General features: G+C 43.7%; 2 protein-coding genes across 2 annotated transcripts in view; one reads left to right on the forward strand and one right to left on the reverse strand.

The window, feature by feature from the left end:
• Positions 1-5: 5 nt before the first annotated feature.
• On the forward strand, positions 6-20,023 carry LOC144098500 (DDB1- and CUL4-associated factor 6-like). The gene is made up of 19 exons (XM_077631187.1): positions 6-529; positions 771-832; positions 3,576-3,668; positions 3,761-3,838; positions 5,604-5,822; positions 6,842-6,977; positions 7,747-7,907; positions 8,794-8,856; positions 9,809-9,908; positions 10,783-11,034; positions 11,471-11,681; positions 12,523-12,758; positions 13,308-13,404; positions 13,919-14,017; positions 14,650-14,806; positions 15,167-15,323; positions 17,058-17,146; positions 19,398-19,506; positions 19,739-20,023. Exons 1-19 carry the CDS (start codon positions 442-444, stop codon positions 19,801-19,803), a joined length of 2,472 nt encoding a protein of 823 aa, XP_077487313.1. The 5' UTR covers positions 6-441; the 3' UTR covers positions 19,804-20,023.
• Positions 20,024-20,701: 678 nt separating this feature from the next.
• LOC144098499 (protein DOP1A) overlaps positions 20,702-23,274 on the reverse strand; it is a 67,051-nt gene continuing 64,478 nt past the window's right edge. The window contains 2 exon segments of the mRNA XM_077631186.1: positions 20,702-21,992; positions 22,542-22,677. Of these exon segments, the coding sequence (XP_077487312.1) occupies positions 21,666-21,992; positions 22,542-22,677 (463 nt within the window). The 3' untranslated portion in view covers positions 20,702-21,665.

Genomic DNA, 23,274 nt, shown 5'->3' on the forward strand with positions numbered 1-23,274 from the left:
GGTTCATAAGAACGCCGAAAGGCGGCCTGCAATGAGAACCCGCACTCGCGAAACCGAAATCGAAATCGTCAATTATTGGAGCGATGGTTATTTAGAGCGTCGAGTTGAGCAAACGACTTGGCAAGTTTTTGTGCGGAACGCTTCCAAACAGCGCACTAGCGTCTCGTGACTGCTTGCACCGAGTTTGCTAAATTACTCTTGTCTAGCGCCGCCCTTTTGTAGCTGGTGCAGCTCAAGCTGCCGATTGCTGCGCCCACACACGCAACCTGCTGCTGTGGTCACCGTGGTTGTTCTAAACCAGAACTGGTCGGTGGCAACTGTGACGATGATCACTTGGTTGATATCCTAGCTGCGTCTCAGAGAGTGGCGTCTCGTGCACTGTACTAGTAGAAGTGACATGACTGTGTTCGAATCCAGCAGGTAACGACTGTGCGCATCGCGATGCTGAATAGGAAAGGCCTATTTTGGAAAACTGAAGCATACCACTATGGGTACTCGACGCCGTACCAGCTCTTTGACGCCGCGAAAGGTGCGTACCCCGCACGACGTGTGTTTATTTCGCATTTCCGCCGTGATGTTCTTTGGCGGTGTCACAGGACCTTTGCAAGCTGCCAGCAGACCGCGCGAATGTGCGCGTCAAGGCGCAAAAATGTCTAAAAATAAACCTCGCCCAATAATTTACACCAGCGAGGTGCCGCGCTGGTCACAGCGAGGCGCGCGTTTGTGTCTCATCATTTACTAAGTCACTGTCTTGTTCTGTTCCTTTGCAGGCAGCTTAGCGTTCGTACAAAAGCTGCGTCTTGAAGTCAAACTCCCCGTGCACAACGGCTGTGTAAGTGCCGCGCATCTTCGTCTAGTTCTCTGCTATTTCTGTGTCCTGAAAGGATGTTTTCCATGATGTGCGATGGGAAAAGGTATATGACAAAATTATGAACAATATTGCACGCCGAGGGCCGTCTAAACTCCGCGACGCGTAAATCAATACTACGAGGTGTCAGACTATTATAATGCCCTGGATATACAGCTGAACACAAAATTATTTGCCGGTGCCACATGGACGTCGTGCATGAAAAGCTATATTTAAACTAAAGCGCGAATGTTTCGCAAAAGAATATCGATCACCGATGGTGTATGTGCTATGTTACAAGCTCCTTTTTCCTGCTCACAAGTAATATTCTCTGCTGTGGATTTCTTTGACGCAGTGAGATGGCAAGCTTATGTTCTGCAGTGCACATTTCTTTGCACAACGTGTTCGCTACTTGCATATGTTGCTTTTGGAATATCTAATGCTCCGTGTATCTATATATAGCTGTCACGTACGTTCAGTATTGCTCTTGTGTCGTCATATATTTGGCACCGTGTTTTTCAGATCGATGTTGTGTAATGTCTTTGTGCAGTATAGCATATTTTCGTGGCTTGTATAAGATTTTATGAAACTTGTCTTTCTGACTGCCTCATGATGCTGCAATAGAATTTAATAGATAGAATAGTCTTTATTTGGCCCTATTTGTAGAGTATGCCTGTGAGGTGAGAAAAAAGGAGGCAGCTAGGCAATATGTTGCTCCTGATGAAGCCGTCACTCCGGCTTCTTGTGCCACATACGCACAAGGAATGACAGTGAACACTTTATGCCTTACATTTGTTAATGCCATGACTTTCGGAGGTGGTGCTACATGCATCCAGGCTTAATGTCATTACACGTCATGATGATAACACCTGCGAGCCAGTGAAAAATTTTGCCTGATTATAAATAGCACTTATGGGCACAGCATCCGGTCAATGTTGTTAAAATGTAAAATTAAAATTATCTTGCAAAAAATACCGCTCTCCTTTGCCGACACGTCAAAAAAGTAGCCATAAACTTCTGGGTCCCCGCAGATGTGCAACAAGCAGATAATGAGTTGCGACACCATGGTTGCAACACCACCAAAACAGCCAGCATCCAGCCCTGATGAAATACTTACGAGATGCTGGCCCACCTGTCCGAAGCTGCAGTAGAGGCGCTTTTGCAATTCTTCAGCAAAATATGGAAATTGGGAAAAATACCGGAGGCCTGGAAAAAAGTAGTTATTGTGCTATTCCTGAAATCTAGAAAGCAGCCCACCTCCTCTGATAGCTACAGGTCCATAGCACTCATGAGTTGCGTCGCTAAATCTTTTGAAGTGTGTTAAATATAGGTTAATGTTTATCCTTGAAACCTGTGAACTTCTGGACATCCGTCAGTAGAAGAACTGAGGTTTGGGTGAGTTGGTGGTGATCTATCATATTAAAAACATTACAAACTGCTTACAAACACAGACAGAGGACGTTTGTCTTGTCTCGTCCTCTGTCTGTGTTCGTAAGCGCTGGTTTTTAATACGATGGATCCACCAATGGAGATTTAAAAAAGGATGTTCAACAACTGGTCATCTCATCTGCCTTGAAAACACATTAAAAGAAGCGTTCATACACAAATGACACTGTCTAGTAGTTTTTTTGGTGCGGGGAAGGCTTATGATATCACCTGGAGGTTCGGGATTCTCCGCAACCTAGCGTTAGAAAGAGTTGCTTGTCGCTAGCTGTCACATGCTACTCACCACGGTGGCTCATTGGTTAGGACGCTCGGCTACTGAGCTGAAAGGACCCGGGTTCAATTCCACCGTGGCAGCCAAGTTTCAATACGGGTGACATTCAAAAGGCGCCCGTGTGCTGTGCGATGCCAGTGCATGTTGGACGACCCCAGGTGGTCTAAATTACGCCGGAGCCATCCACTACAGTGTCCCCCATAGCCCATATGTTGCTTTGTGATGTTGAACCCAGTTCACAAACAGCTATCATACACTGTATTGCATTGGTGAGCATAGCTTTCGAGGAAATTCAGTTATTTCACACTGACCATGCAAGCTTGTTTATCTTAACTGCTGCACAGAAATGCTGTTGAGAAGCGGTGCTGAAATAGTGGGCATACTAACATGCACCATCTAAATGTTTCATGTCATTCACTATATTGTTGAGGTAAAATTATTTGCCTACAGAGCTTGCGTTTAATTTCAGCACATTGTGAGTGGCTGGCCATGCTTGGAACATTTCATGTTCTGTGTTGTGGCTGTTAAATGAGCGCAGTGTATATGATAGAGCTAATTATTTTAAACATTTATTTTTGTGCAGTTCTACTGCATTGTATAGTGGAGTATAGCCTAATAGCACAAAAAGACATGCATGTAGTATCTCGAGCCTTTGTAATTTGGCGTTTCTTTGTACAAAAAACAAAAAAGAAGCTTAATTCATTCTTTCTTACAAGTGCAGAAAATCATGAAGATGATCACAAAGATCACGAGAAAGCATACATTTATTCAGTAATATATCTGCGAAATCTTATTGCGTTTTGCAGCAATAGTGGTATGAGGGAGTTTCTCTGGGGTAAAGGGCACTGGTTGAGGGGGTGCAGTTCAGCTGTTGCTGGCACTTTGATCTGCACTTTGAGGTAAAATGAAAAGTCAGGGCTTTTTTTTTTCTTCAAATATTGAATGATTTTTTCTCAATTTTTTGTGTGCTTTGTTTCTGGTTCTCTTTTTCTTTAAAACTGTGCTTTGCAGGTGAACACCATATGCTGGAATGATGCAGGCACATACTTGCTTTCGGGCTCTGACGATCAGCACCTGTGCATTACAAATGCACACACTCATGTGGTATGCTGTATACACAATATACATAGTATATGCTAGATAAGGCACAGTGATAACAACTTGATGCTACAGAGATTTTTTTTTCTGTTATGCAGATCCTGGCACAGATAAGAACTGGTCATACAGCAAACATCTTTAGTGCTAAGTTTCTTCCAAGCTCGGGAGATCGTTTGGTGAGCAAGGTTTTGATTATGCAATTTGCCACCATTGTATCAGCACCTCATACATAATTTGGTGTATGACGTAGACGATGCAAGGTATTTGAAATGATGGAGACATTGAATTTTTATTGTGCATATTTTCTTAATGATACGCAAGACAGACCTACCGCAGTGGCTTTCGGCTGCTAATCCCAAGGCCGCGGGTTCGACCTGGGCTGTAGCAGCTGTATTTCAATTGAGGCAAAATACAAGAACATCCTTGTGCTGTGCAATTTCAGTGCATATTAGAGAACCCAAGGTGGTCAAATTAATTCGGAGCTCACCACTACAGCGTCCCCCATAGCCCATGTGTCACCTCAAGACATTGGACTCCACAATTTAGTTTTTTTATATGCTAGACATTAGTAAATGTAGGTCACTATGTGGAATTTGTGTGTGACATATAATTTGTAATTGCATTTCTTCTCCCATGCAGGTTTCAGTTTTAGCAGATATATGGTGGTTGTGACATCACAAGTAGGTTAAGAGGGTTGCGCACTGTTGCGCACCTGTGTTTGTGCCATCCCTGTGTTCTCCCACGTCAGTCTAAAAGCGCAGTTATGTTTGACCATACATCACAAGTAGGGTTGAAATCACTTGAAGCATACAAAAAGTGGCATATAGATTGTTACTTAGTTTTTCTTTCTCACTTTTTATTCACTCCTACTCTTATGCTGGCCTACCTTGATAGCCAGGATAATGGCAGGTGTACTAACAGCTAGGGCAGTTTTTTTATGCCTCATGATGTCTTGTATGCCTACTTATGACGAGATTACTACCGTTCAGTGGTTTGAATTGAAATTGAAACTAGATTGCAGAAGAAATTTAATTTGTAATTATTTACTGGGTGCAGGCGTGCTTCACAGGGTGGTCCACTTTTGCTAATGCCTTATGCACCGCACCCAAAATAAAATCTCTACTTCTTTAGGTACCATCATGGCACGAGCTCTACGAACTTCAGTGAGACAGGAATACATCTAATACATCTCGTGGCTGAGGTTAGGTACTGAGTACATAGACTGCATTTCGATGGGGATCAAATACAAGAAACTCCCATGTAGTAAAATTTCAGCGTGCATTCACCCTTGTGGTTGAAATTGACCCAGAGCTTTCCACTACAGCATTCCGTATGGCCCCCTTGTGTTGTACCAGGGTGTAAAAATAAGGTCATTTTTTTAAAGAAATTATCCCCTTTGTTGAATTACAACTTACTTAAAAGGTCACTCATCAGCATATGTTACAAATCGTCATTATTATCATCATCATCATCACCCTAACTTCGTCCACTGCAGGACAAAGGTCTCTCATATATCCGTCCATTTAACCATGTCCTGTGCCAGCTGCGACCATCTTATCCCCACAAAATTCTAATTTCATCAGTCTACCTGTCTTCCTGCAACCCGCTGCTATGCTTGTCTTTTGTTTTATACAACTCATTCTTCCCAAATGCCACAGCTTCATTCATGCGTTATAAAACATTCTGTGAGAAACTAAACATTCTTTTTTTTTTGTAACTGCAATCCTTTTGCATTCTTTTTACAAGTTTTATTCTTTTCTTGCTTTTTTTGCATATTGGATCACCATTGTGAAATAGTGCAAAAATTTTGTGTGCTTTGGTTTCCTATTGTGTTTTGTTCTGCCATAGCCTTATCGCATATTGTTGTTCTGAACAAATTTGTCTCCCTTATGTAATGATGCCTGTGGCGATGAAGGAAATTGAAATGAAATGAAATTTCAGGTGGTGTCGTGCTCTGGAGATGGGGCTATCCTTTTTTCGGATGTGGAGCGCCCCGAAACAAGCTTGCGCAACCTGTTCAACTGCCACTTTGGCACTGCATATGAGATTGCCACCGTTCCCAATGACCCCCACAGCTTTCTCTCTTGTGGCGAAGATGGCACAGTGCGCTGGTTTGACCTGCGCACCAAGACGAGCTGCTCTGCCGACGACTGCTCTGAGGTTGGTGCATGAAATGTAAAATATGCTAACAGCAGTATGACTAACAGGAAAAGCTGCGGAATGCTGACACTCTTGTGGAGAAATAAGGGAAGGCAGGTTACCAAGTTTGTTTCTAAAACAAACTTTGAGGGAGTAACTTGTGCCTGGCAACATGATTGAAACAGAGACCCTTATATTTTTTTTTGTCACCAGAATTCGGTTGCTGTGCCCAAGATTGTGGGATTGAATCCTGGCCCCGGCAGCCACATATGGATGGAAGGCAAAATGCAAAAGTGCCGATGTGCTCTGATATGTCAGTGTGCTTTAAAGAGCCCCAGATGGTTGAAATTGATCTGGAGCCCTCCTTTTTGGCATTCCTCATAGCCCAAGTGCAGCTTTTGGTGTGCAAACCCCAAACCGTACATACTCCGACATACCGCATCATATCGTTTTTCTGGTCACCTGCAGTTCTGCACTCGATTATTCTGCGGCGGTTTCATGTGATAAGGTTCAGTTGACCAACCATAAGACCTCTGACAGAGTGTGGCCCATATTAGAGGTCTGAGGTCAGGGAAGGTATCGTTGAAGATAATTGCTTTTCGAAGTTAGCAGACAAGAGTGCAACACCACAAATCTTGAATGCTCAAAATATTGAAGATTTGTTACCTTTAACTTTTTTTTTTGCCTTTGCCAGTTGTTTTAATGCTTGATCAAAGCCTGGCTTGAGGGCTGAAATATTTGAATGCTGTGCAAAAAGAAGGAAAATGCTGCTGATGAGTACTGTGCATTCACACTCTTGACAGAGTACTGTGCTGCTTTGAAGTGCTACTCAAGCTGCAATTTTTGTCTGCGATTGTGCAATATGAGCGTGGGCTTTGTGGTAAAAAGCCAGTCAGCTAAGCAGTGCATAGAAGTGCACAGAACAATTACGAATAAAAACTATGCTCTAGCTGTCATTGTACATCGCATGCATGTTGTTTTTTGGCAAGAACAGTAGAGCAGTTCAACATCTTGTCTGCGCTTGTTTTTGTTTATTGCAGGACGTTCTTATCAACTGCCATCGAGCCATCACTTCGATAGCTGTGAATCCATTGACTCCATACCACCTAGCTGTTGGTTGCTCGGATTCCGCTGTCAGGGTGTTTGACAGACGCATGCTGGGCACACGAGCAACTGGTGAGGGCTTGATCTTGTGAACTTTTCCTTCTTTATCTTTTTGGAATTGAGACAGGCCTGGCGAGGCACATATCTTGCATATATTGAATCTTGTGTTTAAGTGCAGCTATATGAAGGCTTAGTAATAAGTTTGGGTTCATTGAGCCAGTATACTTCCATCCACTGGTGACATACTGCAGTTGCCCTGTTGGCTGCTTTTTTGTTTTTCAATTTTTAGGTGCCTTTATTTTTTTTTGAGGTCTTGATGACTTGGCAAGTTGATGTTCTAACCCAGTTTGTCAGGACTGTTGTTGTTGGCAATGGTGTTGCAAATTTAGGATTGCTTGTACATAAAAAAATTGCCACTAATATCAGTACCTTTCCCAATAGTATAGCCTGTAAAGCAGGAGGGAACTCCACCAAAAATTTCACTGATTTGAGTCGACATGCTACTGATCTAAAGTAAATTAGTGTCACGCTACATGTTGATAGAAGGAGTGCGAGTAACTTGCTCAGTCTTTCTATGGAAATCAGGGAGGGAGCCAGTATTTCAATAAAAAAAAACAAACATTGCCAGCTGCTCTTTTCATTACAGTTGACTGTAGAATTGTCAGCAGTCAAAGTGAAGAGTTTTTGCTGATTGTAGTGTTATCTTGATGAACCCTGCTATTCAGGTGTGTTAAGTCTCAGGCTGTAGTTTAGGTTGTAGGCTGGAGTTTAATGTCCTCAGACATACAAGTCTGCCTTATATGTTTGCAACGCTCATTCAAAATTTTACACACCACATCAGGGAACTTCATGAGCAACAGCATGGATGCCATGACTTCACGACTCACTGTTCCCGAATTCGAGGGTCGAAGCCACCGAATCACCTCCTTGACGTACAGCCCCAATGGGCAGGAAATGCTCGTCAGCTACTCTTCAGACTACATCTACCTGTTTGATGCAATGGTACGTAGCACATGCCTTTACTGGCACATCACTGCCTGAAATAAGAATTAGTAATTGCTGCTGAGCTGTTGGAATCTTCAATACAGCAGGTATAATGTGCATGACGATGTGTCCCCATTTTTTTTTTCTGACAGCACAGTAAATATGGTTGTTTTCTGGTGTACAGGTTGTGAAATGGTTTGGTGGAGTAAGAAAGTGTTTCATCTCATCTCAAATGCATATTCTAGTGTCTCCATTTGGGGACGCTGGATTTCTGTTATTTGATACCAGTTTCTTGCCTTTTGTATGCCTGTAGCCCATGTTAACATTTAATGAATGCACTGCCAATGCAATCTTTGTATTACTGACCTGTAGGGGACAGTGCAGAAAAGTTAAAGAAGACAGATGACAGCTGCTGTAAATGGTACTGATATTAAAACCATCATCTGCTTGAAATCTCTTCACACCATTTGAGGTCTCAGAAGCGGCATCATTTCACACCTTTTGAGAATTTGATAACATACTTAGCAGTAAAGTTGAGAAACGCATCGTTCCATTTACGTCTCTAAAGAGCTAAGTTTTGGTGTGACCGATTTGGGTGCTATGCCAGTGTGAGACATCAGACCATGAGGATAGGTAAGAATGGAAGTATGTCATGAACACATGGCATTTCTCCAACTTTTCTTTTTGTGAAATATATGCTTCTTCAACTGTGGCGCAGGTGCATATAGTTGTTATTTATTGATGGCTTACTTTTTCTCTCAGTGACATTAATCTTAACATTGAAAAGTAGCGGATTCAGAACACTGCATTAACATTTATTTTTGGCAAATACAGTGTTGGTTCATTTTTTCCTTTGACAAGTGTGCACAGCTTCTCCACGCTTGATTGCATACTTTCCTTGCAGGGAGGCGGGCAAGAGGAACCGAAGGCGTATGGCGCAGAGGGAAAGAGCGGCAGCTCTACAGAGGTGATGTGGCTGCTATAAGCTCTGGGGAGGGAGCCAGTGTAGTTTTGCTTTCACTGGATTGTGAAGTTTGGGGGTGGCTGTGTTGCTGATAACCAATATTAATGCTGGATCCAAAAACAGCTTAGTGTTTGCATATCACCTTCAGTCATGGTGTTATCATATGCACACGTCACTTGTGTGTTGGTTTTGCTTACTGCTGGGGTATAATACGCTGGATATGGCTGCAGCTTATATATTTGCAACTCTTTATGACAAAGCGTGCCATAATTTGGGTCCTAAAAGCAGTGTTTGGTCACGATGTGGACACGGAATTGTCATAATTAATCATTTGGGAAAGTAGGAATTCCTTGTATGCGGCTTACAACGGTGAAAATTATAATTTTCCCCTCACTAGATGATACTTCGTAACTGAAGGGGATCGGAAGCTGGCATGGTAGTTCGAAAAGACAGATTTCAGCTGTAGTTTTAAAGTAGACACTGCAAGCTTTTTGGTTCTGCTTTTGTGGAAAATAGTGTGCAGGACATTGGGAACGATAGAAAAGGAGATGTGCTTCAAGTAATTTAATACAACTATGTTTTTTACAGAGAGCTTGTTTCTGTGGGTTGTGATATAGCCGGTCACAAGTCAAGAGCACTCGCAGAACAGTGACACATTCTCTGGTCCGTTGGCTGCTTGAGCACATGCCTCGTGGCAGTTCTGTGTTTCTGATTTTCTACTTCACATTCACCAGAAACTCGTTAAAAGAGTGCTGTGATAAGCTCTTCTCCAGTTCTGCCATTCCAAATGCCCTGCACACCATTATAAAAAAAATCATAAAGTTTGAAACTAGATGGACCCTATTCCCTTAAGCTGTGCGTGCAAGTGAATGAACGAAGAAGCAGGTGTGTGGATAGAAAGCTTTCTAGATGTCATCCTCCTCTCATTGGGTGTTAATGTGTTGTGGGTGCTTAGGCCAAGCAGAAGGAATGCCACGTCTCAATGAAGCGCCTTCGGGTTCGTGGTGACTGGTCGGACACTGGGCCCAATGCCAGACCTGAGTGCGAAATGAGAGGCGAGTGCGAGTTTTCCAGCTTTTTTTCTCGTCTTGATTTGGGTGGGGAGGAGGCGGCGACTACTGGGGTATGCTGCAATGAGGGAATAATTATGATCAATTGTATGGTTTTGTTTTTAGAAATTTGCTTTACCTCTGGGAGTCCTACGGACATGCTGTTTAAATATCTTTTCATGGTTCCGAGCAGACATGCGTCGTGAGCAATGTTGCATTGTAGCACTTTGTCTTCTGGCTATACAAAACTGTATGTAGTTTAAGCAGTACAATAAAATCTCAATAATACAAATCTCATGAGGTCTCTGAAAGTATGTATCATCAAAAAAGCAAGCTAAATCTGCATGTTGAAGCGTTGGGAATGCATTCACGCAGATATGCTTATATCTGAGCAGATTTATTTACATCTGCATACTACCACTTGCTGCTCAAGATGCATACTGTGCGACTGCTGATCATGGCATTGGCGTTGTAAGAACGCTTCATGATTGAGAGTGCAGCCGCGTTGTAAGGACGTTTTAGTGCTTGAGAGTGCAGTCGCTGCTCCCGTGATTGTACCACCTGTAGTGGCATGGGAAAACATCCAGAACACTTTAAATTCTGGACATCTCACACAATGCACTTTGGCCAAGGAATTTTTTCAAATTTATATTATCCCGATATTCATGCCAGCTATAATTGTGTCACTAAGACTCTACTGTAACTGGGAGGCTATGTCACAATTCTTTCAAATTTTGACAGCACAGTATGATCTCTTTGCGCTGTGCAGACTGCAGTGCACCAGCAGTATTATTGCCTAGCCAGTACTTCATAGTGAGATGTGCTGCCGTGGCCCCATGTGCGTTCATTATTTTCCAAGCATTCCGCTTTTGCCTTTCAGCACTCGGCGAACAGCAGCCACGGTCGCTACATGCCAGCCTGATGCAGCGCATGTCTGACGTGTTGACACGCATGTTCAACTCAACCACCGGAGCCAACAGAGCGGCGGGTGTTGCCACAAGGCCCCGTGCAGGCTCTTCGCTGTCATCTTCATCTTCGGCTTCGCCTGGCCAAAGTGCAGGAGAAAGCTCCACAGACGAAGATGCCGAGGCCACAGTGGCCAGGCACTCGCGAAGCCTGAGGCTTGCGCGAGGTGAGCGCTGCATGTTTGCTGGCTGTAGGTCAACAGTGGGCAAAGCAGAAAATTCTTTGTTCGTTCACACTGGCTCTTAATAAGTTTTGCCACACTATAGTGCACCTGGACTGAAAAAAAAGAAGATGATTTGAAGCGTGGGAGTCTACTGAAACGGGCGTGCCAAGTGAAAGACTGCTGTGTGTGAATTTTATTGTGGGCAGCTTACCGTTTTAGGCTCAAAGCTATATATAAATATGACGAGTTGCTGAAGTTGGTTCATTGGATGACCTTGATACTGTTTGCCAAAGCACTCAGTTGTAGCTTGTGTGTGATGTCAAAAAACTGCCGCCGTGTTGGTCTGTGGCTCCATTATTGATCCCAGTACATGGCAGTTTTTGCTTCTGAGAGGGCTTTAGTTCAGTTTTCACCTGTATGCATTGCCCTGTGCTTGCAGCCATTAAGCAGCGTCTTCGGCGGAAAATGGCCAGCAGGGCTGCTCAACTAGAAGGTTCGGAGCAGGAAGGGGATGCTGCAGTCCAGGGTTCATCCTCAAATATGGCTGCCCTGGACCTATCCCAGGCAAGCACCAGCACGTCTGGTCAGGCGACTTCTGATGGCACCGAGCACCAGAACCGACTGGGAGATGCCTGCCCTGCATGCAGCAGGTAGGTTGCTCCTGGTTTCAGGAGCGCCATTCAGAGTTTGCCTTGCTGATTGTGAATGCAGCAAAACGTGGCGGCGAGTGCTGTGTGGTACAAAAAAAACTACTTGCATGCTGTGTATTATGGTGGGTTCAGAAACCCCTTTAGGCAGTTTGGGTGTTACTTTTTATTTTAAGCAGCGTGGGTCTTGGCTGGGATCTGGCAATTTGGGGATGTGCTTGTGTATATTTGCATATCTCTCTTGTTCTTATCATTGTCCATCATACCCCTCTTTTTTCCTGTCACCGTCTTGGAAAAGGCACTGCGGTGACTCAGTGGTTATGGTGCTTGGCTGCTGACCCGAAAGACGCAGGTTTGATCCCGGCTGCGACGTTTCCATTTCGATGGAGGTGAAGTGTAGAGACCTGTGTACTGTGCGAGCTCAGTGCACGTTAAAGATCAAAATTGTCGAGACCCCTCCACTGTAGCATCCCTTATAGCCTGAGTTGCTTTGGGACGTTAAGCCCCATATGATAAACCAAAAACATCATTCAAAATCATTCCATCACATACTAATGTAGATGTACGAAATTTCGAGTAGCTTTGTCTGTACGGTTAGCTATTGCAGTAGAACCATTTCCGGCTGCCAGCACTTTCACTTTGCTTGCGTAACGATGTTGGAAAATGTGGTTTGTGCTGTGGTGTAAGGATTTAATAATTTTTTTTGCAAACACAGATGAAAATTGCCGTTTTCACTGTCTGTATTGGATTTGATATGCTGGGAATAACAGGTTTAAGCGTCAGCGCAGCAAGTGGTCACATTAGACGGGCTGTTTCTGCCACACTTTCACCTTGCCAATTGCAGTTCCAGCACCAGGCAGGATAGCCCCAACTGTGCCACTCGGTCATCACCGTCAACGGGGAACCGGCGCTCACCGAACCCATCAGATGATGACGATGACACAGCTTTCCAAGACTCTGTTGAGAGCATTTCCGAAAACGAGTGCTTCCAGTCAGCAGCAGAGAACATATCTCCAGCGCGCGAAAACGGCAAAGACAGCACGCTGCTGGATGATCTCTCATCGGCATCAAAAGAGATGGGTAAGTATGTTTACAACACTTAATCTACTTTGCACTTATGGTTTTCAATAATTTGAATTTAGAAGGGACTGAAAAAATTTGTCTGAACTGTGTGGAGTTCACATTGAGAGGGGAGCCTTTTTGATGTATTTCACGTTGACTGGGCTAAAACACCAGCGGAATAAACTGGCAATTTGAATTAAGCGAGTTCGAGTTTATGAGATTCCACTGTGCAGTCTTGTCACTTTGGCACTGATGCACAGAAAAATGTTTGAAAGCTTGACACACTGAAAGTTTGCACTAACATATTGTTTATTAAATATGGTATGCAGGTGTAGCTGATACATGTCAAGTCAATCAGGTTTTCTGTGGCACTACAAATCGGTGTAGGAAAGAAGGAAACATTAGCTTGCTCATGAGCTCCTAGTAGCCTACAATTTAGTTTTGTTGTTAGGTACCTGGAAATAAGGCGCATAATATAAGTTTTAACAACGGGCTTTAGAGTGCTATATAGGAGGCAAGGACATCTTTGTGCAGAAACTCTTACCAGTGTTTTACTGGTTCCTTTAGGAGCTACATCTGGAGTGGCAAGGGATTCAAGTGCTGGAAACACAAGTGAAGATGAGAATCCCAACCTGAACGATGAATCTGCTTTTCATTGGAGGAGGTGGGCTTTTGTCTTCAAATGCTAGCTGACGTGGTGAATAATGTTTCTAAACACGATGGTGGCCAGTGGTGGCCTGACCAGAATATATACACGTGTTTAAATGTGCAGGAGCTCGCAGTAAAGGCGGCCTTACACTCGTGCACATATAAATGTGACCACAATGGTGGCCTATGGTGGCCTGATCAGAATGCTTGTGTGTGTTTATCTGGTAGTGGTGCAGCCGCTACATATTTTTGTATTTTTTAAAAATTTGACTTTGTCATGGTAACTTTGCAGGTCATAATGAAATGGCAGAGATGTGCCGGAGGAGCTTGGTGCATGGAAATATTGTACAGAAGTCATAAAATAAACTGTCAGTGCTAGGTAGTTGCTTGTCTACTTACAATGCAGGGTGTGGCAAGGAGTCTGATTTCCCTATTTTTGCTTGTATTCCAAAATGTGATGTAATGACTCTTATTTGCTGCATAGGTTTTAAATAGAACTGCTTTTTTTGTGTTATTGTTTTACTTTGCAGACAATCTGCGACACCACCTCGAGCACCTTCAGAGGCTAGCCCTTTACGCACTGGTGAGAGTGCCTCTCCTGCCAGCAGCAGAGCGCATTCTGTGCCAAGGTAACCGTTTTTTTTTAAGTGCTAACAGCAGAGCAGGCAGGATCTGTGCTCATGGGAACAAGTTCCGATGAGGCTTTGGTGTGGGCTGCCTAAGAGTGGCATTGATGCTCAGGTTGCACTGACGTGTGCTGCATTCCCAAAGTCTGTGCCATTGATGCCACTAGGTGGGGCTCAATGCATGCCGTTTTGCCTTCATGTGGTAGCTGTGATGCCAAATTTACCCTGTCATGTGATAGCTGTGTGGTTAACATTGATAAAATGTTTATTGCACAAGGTTGGCTCTTTGGCCATGTGGAAAAGAAAAAAATCTGAAGGACACGGGGACATTGCAAACATATGCAGAAGGAACGATGCACAGTTCACAGGCATGAAGTGGGAAGTGGTGATAAACAGCTAAGACTCTAATGCAGGACTTCTGTCCTGTTATGAAGGGATTTTTTTTTTTCAGTGGCATTCTTTACATTTGCAGCGTTAGTTATAACATTCATTCCAGTGCCAAGAAAAGTTGTGGTCTTATCACAGTAATGCTGGCATTCAGCTTATTGTAGTGGCACAAATGGTACTCCATATTAGGCTTTGCACTGCTACCAGTTGCTGCTTGTGGTCGTCAGCGGAGTTCTTTTCTATTGCAGGCAGAATATGATGCCCGACTCGGACAGTGTTTTACGGGCCATGGCTGAAGATCTGCATCTTGAGAAGGAGTGTGTGGAGGAGCCAGCCTGCACCAAGACTGTGACTGGTCCACGCGCTCGAAAACGTTACACCGGGCACCGCAACTCTAGGACAATGGCAAGTGCAGTTGGCTTGTCAGAATGGTTGCCTGTGTTAGTGTTTCCGTGTTGCTAGGCCTTGCATGGCAGGGTTCCTGAAATTAATATGATACGAGGAGCCTGAAGCTGAACTAGATGCTTTTTTTTTGCAACTGCGACAATATGTTCAGAAGAGTGCTAGCAGAGGGAAAAATGTTTGCAACCAAGGTCTGCTGGTTTGTGCTCTAAATTGTGTTTGTGCTCTAAAACAGCTTAAGGTGTTTGATGCACTCCTGCATGCAGGGGCCTGGATAGCTTTAAATGCATGGATGGTTTACTTCAGGTCCTTTGGAGTATTTAGTATTCACTTGTGTGATCTTGGCCCCTTGCTAATGCACAGATCAAGGAGGCCACCTTCTGGGGCAACGAGTTTGTGATGAGTGGTTCGGACTGTGGCCACATCTTCATCTGGCACAAGGAGACCTGTGAGCTGGTCATGATCATGGAGGCAGACCACCACGTTGTCAACTGCTTGCAGCCACACCCTTTTGACCCTGGTCAGCCGCTCGCCCATTTTTCTTGGACTGTATGCAATGTATACGCATGTGTGCTGCTTCTGTTTACGGCCCCCTTATTACTATATGTTCTTAGTTGCTGCGTCAGAGGTGTTTGTAGAGCATGCTTACTGCCCTACTAGGCCTACTATCATTTTAAACATTAACAGAGCTTCGATAATCCAGATAATTATGTAAAAGTTAGACCACAATAGCTCCCCTACAGAATTCTGGTAACTGCGCATGGCGAAGTGAATTATTCATTAGTGACGATTGACTCATTGCTGTCCCATGCTGCGTTTTTATGGGATGGGATTTAGATGGGCAGTGCCGCTGAGATTCGAGAAAGCAGCGTTGCTCACCTTGCTTGTTGGCTTGTGTGAAGCTGTTTGATGTGTAACAACTTCAGAAACACAAGCCAACCACAAGCTCTCAGTCATTCACGCCCTTGCCGAACAGTGGGTTAAGAAGACTGCTTGACGGGGAACGGTGGTAAATTGGGCTTAATGGTGAATAGTGTGGTAGTGCCTAGTGTTAATAAAAATTGTAGCAAAGGGCTGCTTGATTGGCGGTTCTGTGACCATTTTCTTTCTCTGGTTCGCTAAAGAACCTGGAGGGATACATGTGATAAAAACGATGTAACACCACGTGTGTTTTGTGGGAAGCAAATTGGGCGAATCACCAGAGGACTTCAGTTTCGGTGTTCTCAGCAATGCAGTCGCCTTTTCTAGCAGGGATAACTCTGGTAGTGCTCCCGAAGGGTAATTTCACTGTAGCGTAGCGTGTTTCTGTTGATATTTCCCTTTAGTGTATCCCTTAAAGCTTTAAGCCAAGAAAGATGCTGCAGTGCAATTCTGTTTGCATTGGCTGGCAAGGTGTCATGTCCTTGCAGTGGCAAACACATTGTTGGGATATGCCAGTGTACAAACTGTTGGGCTTCTTCAGTTATCCTGTGCACAAAGGAATTTATTTTTACATGCTGCTCTACTAGGTACCAAGTTGCATACAAAACCCTGATCCACCCAATCCTAGAATACGGCTGCATGTTCGGAATTCCCACAAACTTGTGGATGTAAGCAAATTGGAATTGGTTCAAAAATTGGTTGGAACTGGCTGTCCATTTTATATTTCCCTGATTTTGCCTTCTATCTGTATGCTTACTCCACTACCCTCACACCATCATATTAAATGTTTAAAGTTCTTGCACCTGTTTTTTCTAAGCCATCATCAATAAGTTATCACGAGCTAAACAATTAATCTCTCTATTCTCATACTGACATGGTTGAATACTTTTTTCTTGTGCACTATAGAAATTTGGAACTCTCCTCCTGGCCCTAATTGTAGCCTGCCCTTAAAAAATTTTTAGATTCTGCAATACTTGGGCGAGAAGTTTTCTTTCTTTGCTTTCCTTGTGCTGCTGATTGCTAAGACTGTGTTTGTGCAATTTTTTATCTGCTCCTGCCATAGCTTCATGTGAGGCTAGAGTTGATGTCAAAATAAATTTAGCTGCAGAGGGATTTCCACACAATGAGGCATCCTACAAGCACCTAGATTTATGGTAAAGTTCTATCACAGCATCAGCGTGCATATAGATTGTACTTGCTCATTCCTGCTGTCTGCAATTATGTTAAAACCTACTGTGTTCTTCCCTTTTGTGCCTTCCACTCCAAGCGTAGTGGTTTTTAGGATGTGCAACCCATCTCCTTATCAAGTTCTTGCGGCTTGCTTGCCTTTCAGTTTTGGCGTCAAGTGGGATAGACTATGACATCAAACTCTGGGCTCCTCTTCGGGAAGAACCTTTCTTCGACACTGAGAAGGCTGCCGAGGTATGCTTGCAGAGGTTGTAGCTACTAGAGGCCCATGATTTTTTCACTATACTGTTTGTTTTTATCAGCTTCTTTGTTTAAGGAGTAGGGTTATTAAGGGTAGAGCACTTTTGGTAAACATTTCGTACAAGCTGTTTGCACATTCACCAACTAGCACATGAGTGCATGTGCTAACCGCATTTTCTCTCCTCCCCAATTAAAAGCTAGAAAATTTTTACTTTATGCGCGAAGCAAGTTTGTATGCTTTGTTGGACTCGAATGAATGAAGTGGCTCTTCTGTAGTTCCATGGTAGAAATTTGCACCCTGCTGGAGATGAAGCTAATGTGCGATATAAAGTGTGCAGTGGTGCTCCCCGTCAGCTTACCCGAGTATGTGCCACCCGTGTGCTTGGCTTGCACATTGGTTTTAGTGTATGCCATGGAGAGAATACACTAGGCTAACTCGTGCAAAACATCGCTGAATTATCTTCAGCACAAGGTGGATGGCCATAGGCTACACACTTGAGCTGCTCCCGAAAGCACCTCGGCAAAGAACGCTGTGCACAAGTGCACTTTCCATTCCCCCAAAATTCTTATATTTTAGGGGTGCGTTCATTACCCACGGAAGTCTTAAGAAAAAAAAGTGGCTGGAACTGGATTAGGCTGCTGCAATAAATAGTTCATCTAGTAAAAAGAAGAGTGGCAATTTGGGCTTGTTGGTTGTTTAGAAGGGAAAAGCGCAAAGGCACAAGGACGAATACTCATCCTTTCCACTTTTCCGATGTCCTTGTGCCTTTGCACATTTCCGTCCTCATAACTGTCATCTTTATCCTAAACCTGCATGTATAACTTGAGTTAGGGTCTGTAATGCTGTGCAAAGAAATTACAACTCTCAGCAGTTTGTTACAGTCATTAATGTTGCAGACAGAGAAACCCTTAGTGACCAGGCGTGGCTTCTATTGCTTTTTAAATTTATGACATTCTCACTGGCTGTTCATCTGGTAGGGTGAGGTACAGTAGTCGCGGCATTCAACAGATGATGCTTTGTAGTACTGCATAGTAGAGTTGGTGGGCCAGAGTTTTGGGTTTTTGTTTTCCATGCCCCGCTCATGCCTCTACTGGCCAAAAGCATCCATGCATTGTGGATAAACCAACACCTCTTCACCGTTTAGCATTAGACTGCTGGTGAAAGTTTATTGGTTCACCTACGCTTCTTGTGCTTTTGCGGAATTTAATTTTGTCCGAGTGCACATGTTCATAGAAAAGTCGTTTTTGTGTCAGAAACGAGCAATTTCATGACACGGTTTCTCCAATTGTAAAAAAGAAACCACATGCGACTTGTGGCATTTACAACAGGTGGCGCTACCCATTCGCATGGAAGGTATTTTGTCCGTAACTCATGGAGGAAGGAAAGTAATTGGGAGAGGCTGTTATGTCAACATTTTTTGAAGCCAGACATGAGGGCGAGGGCTCCCCATCGCTAGTTGGCTGCAGTCTCGGCGTGCTTGCTTACGCGCAGCAGACAGTGAAGCAGGCGACACACACTGCTGTGCCCAAAGTTACTATTGACTGTGCCATCGGCCAAAGACTCCCAGTAGTCGCTGCAAAAACATGCGACTTCCGGCACATTTTCTGGGCCTCTCTTAAGCTTTCCTTCCTTCATGCCGTAACTTAACGAGGTAGGTCTTCATGTATTCTAATAGCCAATGAATTACTAACAAACTGCATTAGGCTTGAGCCTGCACTGCTCTCACCACTGCACCAGGCATGCCTCCTGCATACTCGTGAGAGCAATATTGCAGACCTACATGCCGCCATGGCGTAGTATTGTGTAGTAGAGTTACTATATATTGTGTATAGCTGTTTAGGCATTCCGAAAAGGTTGCCTCCTCACATTCGCTTTCATAAGCAGCAGACTGCACATGAAAAGAAAGGGATGCGTTTATTGCGTATGGGAAAAAAAGTACCTTTTGACAGCCAAAGTAGGGAATGCATTCATTATTGCGAGAGTTGGAGATTTGTAGCTTTGAAGCCACTGAAGTTGGAAAAAGCCAGCATATCCATTGTCACAGCTGTGTGTTGAAACTTATTTTTCGTCCAAGCGCAAGTTCATTGAATCTCGGCATTCTCTGCAACTACTTGCAAGAATTTCAAGCTGACGAAAAAAACATGTTTGGCAAAAACCAACTCAAAAGCTTGAAATCGGGTTGTGCTGTGTTGCTAATGTCCAATGTTTTGCAATCTTGGAAATTTTTTCTCTTTGTTCGCGCAGATGATCAAACGCAATGAGGTGATGCTTGAGGAAACCAAGGACACCATCACTGTACCAGCTTCCTTCATGATTCGGATGCTTGCATCATTGAACCACTTACGATCATCAGGTACTTATTGCTGACAAGTTTGTTTTTGTCCATACAGGGTGCTGCAGTCATGGTATCTTATTTGTATTTTGATGCTAGCTAACCATCGCAGTAAATTTTTTTTTTCTCTTAAGACTTGCACAGTGCTTTTGAAAAAAAAATAACTGTAGTAGGATAACCTGCCAGTGCTAGGCAGCCCTATATATGTGCTAGGGCCTAATTCAATCCCATGCCGTCTCATGCCATATTGCAGGTTCTGGGATTCAAGGTTGGCGGAGGCTAGTGCGGGAAGCTCGGACTGATGACTCTGATGACTAGTCTACTGCCCAGACAGGCCTATTTTCTTGTGTGAGCGTTTAAATCAAGACATGGTTAACTGCCCTGTGTACTAAAGAGCAACACATTTTTTTGCTGCTGCAGTCTCATGCTATTTATTTAAAGTGGTCATCACAAGGTTGCCACTGTATTGTGCAAAATAAGTTATCTAGAGCATTGTAGGATGGGCTTACGAATAAACGGTGACATTGTGTGGCCCATGGCTGTTGTGCTCTGCTGCTTCTGCTTTAGCCAGTATACCTTTCAGAAGACAGTGGTTCACAAAATCTTTACCATTCAAATTCCTAAATAATCTGCCATCGCATTTGCCGCAGAAAACACCTATAGAAAGTTCTGGCTGAGAGCCAGAACACAGAAATTCACTGAACCAATTAACCAGTGTTCATGCAAATGTACCAGTCACCTTAAACACATAACAAAAAAAATTGTATGTTAGCTGCAATCAAATGACTGCAAATAAGTGGCAGTGGTGTAGCCAAATACAGAAACTTGTGCTCATGTCCATGACAATCACATTAGATGAAGACACTGGCAGTGTGCCTCTTTGAGCTGCTGCTCTGGACTCTGAGCTACTGAAATAGAGGACGGACATATCTGTACCTCTGGTACTGAATTACTGTCCCTCCCGATTGTTAGTGATGAAATGCAAACAGTTTAGTATACTGCACATGGTAGAAACCTTGCAACAATGACTTTTTGAAGCTGCATAGTTTGCTCATGCTTCTGTAAGCTGAAAACTGTCATGTCTGCATTTCTACACCTTTGACAAAATCTGCGTATTTCTTTACGAACCTAACAAACCACAAGCGTCATGAATTACATGTGTAGAAATGCTCAAAATGTCCTCTGCCGAGAGAAAATTGAAAAAAAGAGCTCAGCATTCGGTTTGCAGGAGTTCTTCCTGCATTTATATTTTACATAGCAAAATAGATATTTCAAAGCAATATTCAATTTGCTTGGTCAACAGAAGCTAATATGGTCTATTACTCCTTAACCAGTGATGCTATGCACAACAATCTTGTAAAGCTCAAAAGAGTGCTGCTATGCCTTAATGGTGTTTTGCCAATAGGACTGCCACTTACCGTAATTCCTTTTCTATCACACAGCTTTACATATATACACATTCAATAAACTAAAATGCTTTCGGACACTGCAGAATTACCTTGAGGTCGAGCTAAAGCACAGGTGCACAGCTTTCGGTACTGGTTTAAGTGAGCCACACTGGACCACAACACGTTGGTGGATGCATGCATTAAAGGCATCAAGAAGCACACTTTTGTATTATTATGTGTGCTATTGAAGGACATAATTGATAAAAACTTGCATCAATACCATACAGTGCATGGACAGTCTTTGTAATAGTAACCTGAAATTTTAAAATATGATCGCATAAGCTCCAAGTAGAGCTTTTGGGAGGCAAGCTCCGTACAGAGCCAGTCACTATTAAAGCGCTATTACATGCAGCACAGATTTATGCAACTTAGGGGAGAACACTACGCTATGCACCTATCGTAACTAAGCAGGCAAAAATGAAGACGCACTGCACTGCAGCTTGACATATACAAGCCTTTAGTATGTGCGACCATAAAACACTACCTCCATGCATGCTCAGCCGCTGCAAAGGTTTGTCACATTTGGTTAATAGCGTCAGCAGCAATATGTACAATATGAAATTCTTGCTAAATATGAAACACGAAGCAAAGATTTGACTAGTTACGATGAGACTCCAAGCAAGAGGCCCCCTAAATCATAAAATCCGCGAGGAATACCGGAGCAATTGTAAAAAAAGGTGATCTTCATAGAATGGCATTGTTTGCCACGCCATTAATCTTCGTGCAGTTCTGTCACGACAAGCGTGGCTCCAAGAAATCAAGTTCTAGAATGTGCTCCACACACTGAAGTGTCGTCTGAAAGACTGAGTCCTCTGCCGGTGGCAGTGCGGCTCCCAGCGCCATGCTGCCAAGGTCGGGTGCTGAGCGAGACTTGGACAGCTCAGTGGGGCGAGTGTTTGGTGCACCACTGTTGTCAAAGGCACACTGTATGTCAACTCTGCTGTGTGACCCACTAACGAGGCTGTTAAAAAAGCCCTGGAGGTCATAGAATGACTTGATGGAGGTCAGGCTAAGAAGAGGTCGACCACTCTTGTGGGAGGGGGCCTCATAGTTTGGATTCTGGAAAATGCAGCACACGAAGCATATTAGCACGCTGAGAAACCACTAGCAGCCAAGTGACGCTAACCATGACATAACCATGCACACAAGAAACACAGCTGAAGCTTGTGGTTGGTTCAGCTTTCAGCTTTCAAAAATCTTCTTGCTCAAATATAGCAACATTAAGTGCAAATAACTTGCACTCATACAAGCGTTTCCTGCAGGCCTCGAGATAAAAACTTCACTACATTTCACCTGGCAGATCTGTATTGCGTACTCTAAGAAAGCTTAAATCAGCGTTTTGTTTGTTTAGAAAATGGGGCGAATTTAAAAGGGCCCTGAACCACCCTCAGCATTTCATGAAAACAGCCTTATAAGTGATGTTGACCTAGAGGAATTCTTTCTAAGCACATAATAGGACCCAAGAAATGAACCGAACAATATTTAAGCTTTGATATTTTTCTCAGTGATATACCTTTTGTTGTGTCCCACTATGCAGGTCTAAGTAATCTGACTGAGATGTTCAGAGCAGTGCTACTGCAGGTGTGCTGTGATGAATGCTGAACTTACATTCTTGTTCATGAGTGCGGCCAGCCGCACTATGTGAGGCACAAATTCGTGTTGACCTCTGGACGGCACTTCCTGCTGCGACTGGGTGCCATCAGACGACAGTGGGGCATTGTCACCAATGAATGCCCACCGGTACCTGCCAGGGCGCAGTTAAGAAACCAACAGGAAGGAGTCATGAGCTCACTCATGAAAACTCTAAACCTGAGAAAACTTGTACACTCGTTACTACATGTGCCACGAAGCTCTTATTAAGCATGCTACAGTTACCCTGGCTCTTCAATACCAAACTTGGTATTGCATTAAAAACGTATTCTTTCCACAGGCGTAGCTCGCTGGGGTTCAACATGACTTGAATCTAGTTATACAAGCGAAACCTCTGTTAAGCGTGGTCTCCACTTCTCCACTGTTCTAAATGAAATGTCAAGGTTGAAAGTCAGGTAACCAATGGTCATAGTCATATGATCATGTGGTCACACTACCATAGCTTAGGCCATACCACCATGCAGTTAAATTCAATTTGACCTTGTGAGGCAATTGAAGGTCATTGTCGATGTGGTGCCCACTGTCTCAAATGAAAAATGTTAAAGTCAGGCACCCAATGGTCATAGTCATGATCACATGGTCATACTGCCATGCTTGGGCCATACCACCAGGCAGTTAAGTTCGGTCTGACCTTGAGGCATTGAAGGTCATTGTCTCACCCACATCGAAATCTGAAGTTGTACACCGAGGA

The sequence above is a fragment of the Amblyomma americanum genome, chromosome 7 (assembly GCF_052857255.1).
Source record: "Amblyomma americanum isolate KBUSLIRL-KWMA chromosome 7, ASM5285725v1, whole genome shotgun sequence".
NCBI classification, from domain to species: Eukaryota; Metazoa; Arthropoda; class Arachnida; order Ixodida; family Ixodidae; genus Amblyomma; species Amblyomma americanum.

Coding starts and splice junctions, on each gene's coding strand:
- LOC144098500 (XM_077631187.1), top strand. CDS start 442: ATGCTGAATAGGAAAGGCCTATTTTGGAAAACTGAAGCATACCACTAT. Junction 11,035..11,470: donor AAGCCTGAGGCTTGCGCGAG/GTGAGCGCTGCA, acceptor CTGTGCTTGCAG/CCATTAAGCAGCGTCTTCGG. Junction 14,018..14,649: donor AGAGCGCATTCTGTGCCAAG/GTAACCGTTTTT, acceptor TTTCTATTGCAG/GCAGAATATGATGCCCGACT.